Source organism: Atractosteus spatula, chromosome 6 (assembly GCF_055471065.1).
Source record: "Atractosteus spatula isolate fAtrSpa1 chromosome 6, fAtrSpa1.hap1, whole genome shotgun sequence".
Taxonomy (NCBI): domain Eukaryota; kingdom Metazoa; phylum Chordata; class Actinopteri; order Semionotiformes; family Lepisosteidae; genus Atractosteus; species Atractosteus spatula.
Window position 1 is genome coordinate 3,368,320 of NC_142711.1, and position 8,073 is coordinate 3,376,392.

The 8,073-nt window shown below is 44.1% G+C and overlaps 1 protein-coding gene across 3 annotated transcripts in view; it reads left to right on the forward strand.

Moving 5' to 3' along the window:
* The window catches only part of rock1 (Rho-associated, coiled-coil containing protein kinase 1), a 66,756-nt gene extending 58,916 nt beyond the window's left edge, over window positions 1–7,840 (forward strand). The window contains exons 28-34 of one of the 3 annotated variants that reach the window (XR_016091241.1): window positions 286–335; window positions 1,057–1,127; window positions 1,813–1,901; window positions 2,719–2,797; window positions 3,443–3,704; window positions 4,126–4,333; window positions 6,169–7,840. Coding sequence is in view for 2 of the 3 variants with exons in the window: in XM_088918562.1 (XP_088774688.1) it covers window positions 1,057–1,127; window positions 1,813–1,901; window positions 2,719–2,797; window positions 3,443–3,704; window positions 4,126–4,333; window positions 6,099–6,114 (725 nt within the window). In the remaining variant the exon portion in view is untranslated. Of the gene's footprint in view, window positions 1–285; window positions 336–1,056; window positions 1,128–1,812; window positions 1,902–2,718; window positions 2,798–3,442; window positions 3,705–4,125; window positions 4,334–6,098 lie in introns of all 3 variants that reach the window. The other 2 variants (XM_088918563.1, XM_088918562.1) reach the window with 2 other exon arrangements.
* The last annotated feature ends 233 nt before the right edge of the window (window positions 7,841–8,073 follow it).

The window sequence follows — 8,073 nt, forward strand, 5'->3', positions numbered from 1 at the left end:
CAGACCTATGATAGGTCATGTTCAGAGCGTTCTGATGCACTTTACCGGTGTCATTTGTATTGTAGATTACGTACCTGCCATTTGGTGTAAATTAGCTCTGAACTGGGAGAGAGGCTCAGCTTCCACTCTTCCTGCTGTGCCATTTCACGCTTCAAAATAGCAATAGAAAGGCCAATCTACAGACTAATTGTGGTTACTCTGGGTTTTATTCCTTTTTCAGTGGGCATTGAGTACTTTGTATCAGTCTGTTAAACTCCTTTCTCATTTCTTATTCCCCATGTCTAGTTGGTTCTCCCTGCTCTCCTTATCTTTGTATCTTCTATTCTATTTCCTCTGTGAGTAAATTGGAGTTCTGGCTTCGTCTGTGCCTGCCCTGTGTATGTGTGTTTGTCTCTTTTTCTTGGCTGTGGTTTGCAGTCTGACACGCGTCCTCCCCTCTAAGCAGCGCTTCTGATGGGCCTTTTCTGAGTGAAGGACATTCTTTATACATTTACTGAGCTCACAAAATGCGTGCACTCAGAAAGAAGAGAATCTTGACAGACTTCAGAAGCAAAATTAAATAAGTCCAGATGGAATAATGGAGACCTCTATTTAAAGAAAAAAAGTCTTCTGCGAGGAGTAGAGCAAGTGAAGTCTGTGGCTCCTCACAGTGGGCACACTTCCACAGTGCTGAAAACGGGACAGGGTTGATGTGCCCTGCTCTGAAAGGCCCCAGAAGCCTCTTCCTGACATTTGGGAGGATAATTTTCGTATTATTTTGGCACGAACAGCGAGGAGGTTAAACATGAAAACGTTGCCCAAACTGACCTCAGCTGTCTATACGGAGAACTCGCTGAAATAAGAAGCAGTAGATGATGCTTGTTTTGAATTAATTGCTTTGTGCCAAAGCATGCCTTGTGAATATTTTATGTGACACGATTCTGTTCTTTGAGCTGCTGTCTGGCTATTGTTTTCCTTTTCTTTAAGTTGCTTCTAAACCCTGCATGAGTTCCCAACCCAGTGCTTTTTCATGATTCTTCCAGACCAACCGTTTCCTTCCTGTCTGTCTCTCCTCAGAATCAAGGCTTGAAGGCTGGCTGTCGATACCCAACAGAGCCAACATAAAACGATACGGCTGGAAAAAGCAGGTATATTTCTTATTTTTCATTTCCTTTTCATTATTGTTTTTCCCTGCCAGAATTCGGACGGACCCTTTCTCTTTTAAATACGCTGTTGCAACTCACATGCGAGGCAGAGGAGGTTTGAGGGGCAGGGGGCCCGTTGTTGAGTGGCAGAGGGTCCGTTCTTCCAGATTTGTCCAATCAACTTGTCTCTTGGAAGAATATTTTGATATTTGCAGCCTTTTCAAGCTGCTTGTCCAGTACAGCTTGCTATGACATGTGAATCAACCTCAGCACAATGTGCTAACTTAACCTGTGGGCAGTGTTGCATCATCTCCAGAGCAGTGCACGCCCAGGCTTCGTTTCATTAAGGGTCTCCATTGAACCAGAAGCTGGAGATCTATAAATACTCGGATACCCCTCTGGCCTGCAGGAGAAAGGAGGGGTGATGATTATTCACTCATGGATGAGAATCTTGCCTCTCACAGAATTTTTCAGTGAACCAGTTTCTTCACTAGTGCGCTGTGGGAACATCAGTGGCCAGTTTTGGCAACTCAGCTTTTCCTGGAGCTGAACTAGAGATTTTTCCAGACCTGTGCAGACGTGAATTTTCAGACGTGTGACTCGCATGATGCAGAGAATCCGTCTCTCTATCCTTACACTTGCTACCGTTCGGTGTAAAAAAGTACAGCTTTTTGTTTTTTGTCCTCAGTACGTGGTGGTCAGCAGCAAGAAGATCCTGTTTTACAATGATGAACAGGACAAAGAACAGTCGAACCCCTCCATGGTACTAGATATTGAGTGAGTATTGTTGAGTCTGCGCTCTATCATGCAGTACATGCACCTTCGAAAACACCTCGCCACTGTCTCAGCTTAACCATGAAGAACCCTCCAGGAAAACTGAATTATTATATTGGATTTAAAGAAAAAACATTGGTTGCCTTCAGGTGACTCTGTTTTAGAGTTTGCAGTTGATCAGGCATACATCTGGAACTTAAGATAGCTGTTTTGATTCATGTTTTGAACAAGGAGCTAGCTGTACGTTTCTAAGTTTTGTTTTATATTATTAAATGCTCTGATTTGATACCAATAGCTACAGAGCTGATACCTATTTGGTACCCTCCAGGCTAAACCCAAGTGAAAAATTGGCTGGGGCAAGAACAGTACTGTTTCTGAGTGGCACCTGTGTATCACATTAACAGAGAAGCCTATTACTTTGTAGCTGCCAAGTCTTACAAGGAAGGATATTTTACAGCTGTAGTGTCAGTGCTCAGTGACCATTATGCTCTTCACCTTGTACTATAACAGTTAAGTGTAAATTTTTAAACGCATATCATAAAACTGAACAAAACATGTAACAGTACACCAGATGTGTTAAGGAAAAGCATGTTACCTTAAAGCAAATGGAAGTTGCCTTTTCTAGTGTATTAGGTTTTGATATGAATTTAAGTCCTGTGTGTCTGAAGCTCCACTGCATATTTATTAGACAGGACAAGGGGAGAGCAGTGTGCATTTTTCATAGCTTGGACACAAATAAGCCAGATGAAAATGGGTGTGAAATTCATAGCATCCAGATCCTGAGGCCCCATTTTTAACAAAACGTATTTCCTTTGTGCAGCAAACTCTTCCATGTGCGTCCGGTCACGCAAGGCGATGTGTACAGAGCCGAAACTGACGAAATCCCCAGGATTTTCCAGGTATCGTTTGAGATAAATGTTGAAAGAGTATCTTGTTTTATGTCATCCGTGTTATCTGTTATTAGGACTTGGGTAGAGATATATTATTATTTTGGGTTTCAAATGCAATATGTCAAATATGTGAAAATCCTAGGGGGTTCACAAACTTTTTTTTGGCACTGTATGGGAAAGAAACGGGGGATATAGCTATAAAAAAGTTTTATAACCATTTTACACAAGGTACTCTGGCTTTAACAGGCCATTGCTTTAAAAAACGATAGTTCAATTTATCCAACAGACTGGGCTTAATCATTATCAGTAAGACTAAAGTGAAAATGTGACTTTTAAACATTTTTCGACTAAGTACGGAGTGTGGTCAATATCAAAATGGAAAGCTGAAAAAATCTCTATTATCAAGTGATTTAAAAAGCTTAAGCAGTGAAGAGCATTAGTGGAAAGTTAACTCTTAAGCACAGAAACCTTTGAGGACAAAACCAGAAAAAAATGTTATAAAGCCATTTTAAGGGATTTTGTGAAAAAGACCGAGATAAGTGTATGTGCTCCAGGCTCAGTGGCTGTCCGCTCTGCGGAGTGATGTGTTACTCCTCTGAACGTGCTCTTGTCTTCGTTTCTGCACCTCTAAACGTGGGGTTTGGTCCTTCCCAGATCCTCTACGCCAACGAGGGGGAGTGCAGGAAGGACGCAGACACGGAATCGGTACACCAGGGCGAGAAGACCAACTGCTTGCCTCACAAGGGGCACGAGTTCATCCCCACGCTCTACCACTTCCCCACCAACTGCGAGGCCTGCGCCAAGCCCCTGTGGCACGTCTTCAAGCCCCCGCCAGCCCTGGAGTGCCGCCGCTGCCATGTCAAGTGCCACAAGGACCACCTGGACAAGAAGGAGGACGTCATCGCGCCCTGCAAAGGTACAGCCCGCCGCCCCCGGGCATCACAGGAGCACGAGCAGCGCTCGAGGAAGAGTCGCCAGCGCTGGCCCAGAGCTGCCAAGTACAGACGGCTAACAGCTGTGGTTGAGGTCATCGGTATGATAGATGCCATCGCTCTCGGTTTTGATTTCCCTTGTTTTCTCGTTCAGGAATGTTCCAGTCCTTGCCGTTGAGAAAAATAATGATACTTTATATCGGATTCAGAAAGGAGGATGTGGCAAGCTGAAAAACGCTGTAGCGCCATAGAGGGCGCAATAGAGGGTACACCTGGCGGTTAGGGCGCTGTGTTTTGCTCCCGGGGGTTTGGGCGCTGCGTTTTGCCCCCGGCGGTTTACTCCCGGCGGTTTGGGAGCATCGTTCCGTGCCTGGCGTCCGCTCAGCTGCTGCTCTGTCTCGACAGTGAACTACGACGTGACCACGGCCAGGGACATGCTGCTGCTGGCGCTGTCCCAGGAGGAGCAGAAGAAGTGGATCGGCCACCTGGGGAAGAAGATCCCCAAGACCCCGCCCTCCTCCTTCACCAGGGCCTCGCCGCGCACCATGTCCACGCGCTCCGTGGCCAACCAGTCCTTCCGCAGGAATCCCAAAAGTGTGACGGGCAAGCCCAGGTAAGGAGCCCCGGAGTCCCACAGCGCATCGCGGACCTGATCGACACCCCCACCGACACTGCACGCTCTCCTGCGACGGGATCTTTTATTCGTACACTGCATGTGCTTTGTTCTGAACTGAAACAACAGGAATTGTTTTTCAGTTGTGTAAACATTTGCTCTCCTTGGGATATTCAGGGTTTGTTGTGTGTCAGTATTTCCCCAACAATAGTATTTTAAAAGTCTCCTGTTTCTTAAGCAGTACCTTCTCAGAAAAGGTAAAGTTATCACAGTGCCGGTCCTTGTGGTATTGCGCTTTTAAGTGATTTATCACTAAGTATGAGTTCTAATGACACGCTCAATTCATAGCTTTGTTTGTTTCCTGTTCTTAACTGGAGCAGGATTTACATACACAATGGTGTCTGTTAAGCCAACAGTACCTGCTTGTTTTGTGAAGCAGCCTAGAGGAGACCTAGCAGTCTTTTTCCCTACAGAGAATCTGTGTCTGTTGCCCAGGTAGAATACGATAAATGGTTCCAGCGCTGACAGGTGTAGCAGTTAGAACAGAAGAGCACGAGAACGGTTACGTGAGAGGAGACCGTGTGACCTGTGCAGTAGTCAAGGATCTTATCCGACTATTTCTTGCAAGAGGCCAGAGTAACAGCTTGACAATATGGCAGGGTAGCCTGTTCCACACTCCCACAACCCTTTGTGTAAAGAGTGCCTCTTGTTCCTAGTTTTAAATGCACGTCCCTGTAGTTCCCACTTGTTCCCTCTGGTCTGTGCTTCGCTGGTCACTCTGAAGAAGCCCACCGAGTTGACTTTGTCAGAGTCTTTGAGGGTTTTGAATACTTGGGTCAGTTCCCCTCATAGTCTTCTCTGTTTGAGACTGAACAGTCTGGCTCTTTCACCCTTTCAGTACAGGACATTGGCTTACGTCCTGGACTGTCTCTGGTTGCTCTTATCTGGACTGATTCCAGTGCAGCAATATCTTATCTATAATTTGGTGGCCACATTTGTGCACGGTATTGTAAATCAGGTCTTACTGTGTTAGAGACTTTTAACACAACATCGCTTGATTTAAATTTTACACTTTCAACTATAACCCAAGGACTTTGTTTGCCTTCTTAATCAGTTCTCCACATTATCTAGGAAATGTAAATGACTGGACTAAATCTGAGAGGATGTCTTATATTGAGAGGGTGTTTTTCATTTGCATTTTCAGAGGGTTGAGAGTACAGGGTAACTAGTCTCTGACAGACTAACTTCCTTTCATAATTCTGGAATGGTGATAACTCCCTATCCTAGCTTTCCTAGTAGGAAATAATAATCATGAAGAATGACAAGTAATTCTGTCTTCATGAGGAACATGTTACCCTGTGGCAACACCACAGGGTGTGCTGTGTCGGGTTTCACCTTGTTACATAATAGTTTATTATAAAAATGGGCAGATTAAAACCCACGGGCATCCTGACCACCGGGTAGTAATAAATATGTAAGGTCCTGTTATAAGAGACCTTTCAGGTCATTCTCTGTCCTTCCGTTCATTCTGTGGGGTACAGTCTTTTTTCAGAAGATCCGTTTTTGAAATTGCAAATGCCTTTCTCATCAGAAACGCCGAGTGGTCAGGCCAGGCAGTGCGGAGCAGGGCCTTTTCTGTGTCTCACCCCTTCATAAAACAAAAATCCAGACCAAAATAAATGGTTCATCCATGCAGTGGTAAAGAGGCGTAGATAAAGAGCACAGTCCACCCTAACCAAGCCTTTCTTGTCTTCTTCTATCCCAGTACCTGTGTGGTCTAACCGAACGAGAGACGAGATGTGTCCTTCACACGTGTCCTCTGTTTCCTTTTCCAGCTAACCACGTGCACCGGGGGCTGCCACGGGGACTTGATTTTTAAGCATAGTTTTTTTTATTTTATTTTTTCACAAGAATCTGAGCTTCTGCCACCACAAACAAAAGACCTGTGCTGGAAGGCCAGACTCGTTACAGTGACACAGAACACTGCTCCCTCCCCGCTGTCGCCGATGAGCTTGTGCGTTCCCCTGCAGCCTGCGCTGGAGCCTGCCTGCGTGGACAGTCGGCAGCTGCTGATCACGTGATGCCTTCAGGCACGCGGTTTCACTGGGAGACTACATGATGCCTTCAGGCACGCGGTTTCACTGGGAGACTACGTGATGCCTTCAGGCACGCGGTTTCACTGGGAGACTTTTTTAATGAAAATGGAAATTGTGGGGAAAAAAAGGACGAGGACAAAATTACTTGTTTTATTCATTTTTTAACGGGGGACACGGCCAGAGGCTGCTGGTACCAATTCTTCATTCATATCAGGAACTTTTGATGAACTTTTTAGGGATGGGGGGGGGGATTCAAATTGTTGCAAAAAGATTCCATGTAGGGCAGGTGGAAAAAAGTGACCTGCAGAGGGCAGACGGGAAGCTGTTCTTGCAGGAGCTGAGTGGATTTCGGAGAGTCCAGGATTTTTTTCCACTGAGACTGCAGGACTCAGCGGGGAGCTGCGCTGGGGTAGACTTCACCGTGGTTTCGATGCCTTCACTGTAATCCTTTGCGGCCTTAATGTTCATGTCCCGTTAATTTTGCAAGACAAGCAGCTTCTTGTTCTGTAAAATTATTTAGTCTTTTTTTCCCATTTGTGGGGGGGAAACTGAGGTTAGAGAAATGGAAGAATGGGTGAGTGGACAGGTCGTTTTTAATCTATGCATTCTTATTTGCCAAGCCATATCAGTACATCATTCTAATGGCATTAGAAGACTAACAGCACAGAAAACCATTGGCATATTGAGTTGTTTTGGGGTACAATGTTTCTGTAATATTTTTATTATAATTATTTTATTTTGTAATGTATTGCCTTACCATGATTCCTCATTAAGTTGTTGATAAAGAAAACATTAAGTTAACAAAAAAATGTAAGAAACTGCACTGTTTGAAATGTAAATTATTCTTAGAACACTTAACAGGAGTAGCATTTGGCCTATTTAGTGCCTTAACTTTGGATAACAGTTTTATTGCCATATTGTTTTATGTAGAAATCTAAAAAAAATCTTTTTAAAAGATCTTTCATTTTTTGATTTTATCAGAATTTTTATTTGATCCTTCAGTTTTCCTTCACAGACGTGTGACATATCTCCGTGAATCCTATACAGTCCACCAATAAACTGCCTCTTCGGAGTGCGTTTTCCACCATAGGGAACAGATCTACCTCTGCTGTGGTATGAAGCTGCAGCTGAATTCAGATCTTCCTTCCATCTTTCATTCTACATATTGCTCAAAGACTTGCAATGATGGTAACCTCTAACCCTCATTAATGGGCTCAAGTAGGACCTGAATGGCGTAGTTAATTCTGTTAAAGAACGAATACCTCCTCAGTAATTTATAATGGCTTTGCAGTTGTGTTCATTAAAAGAAGCACTGGAAATACAAATTTTGTCTCGGTTGAGTTGCATGTTTCAATGGCATTGAAGGCCGCACTGATGGATATGTATTAATAAACATATCTTTATGTACTGTCTTGAGAGAGTTGCTTCTTATTGAACAGGAGAAAGAAGCTGAGCCACTTACAGGAGAGCAGACGTCTTCTCTTTTAACTGATGGGAAATATCGATGCATGTTTACGAAGCCAACCTGGACTAATAACATAATTTTGGTGGCACATATGTTTCTTTGATGTCTTACCTGGGAAATTGGTTGTTTTAATACAATGGGTTACTAATGTGCATTTGCACACAATACCTTCGACCCTC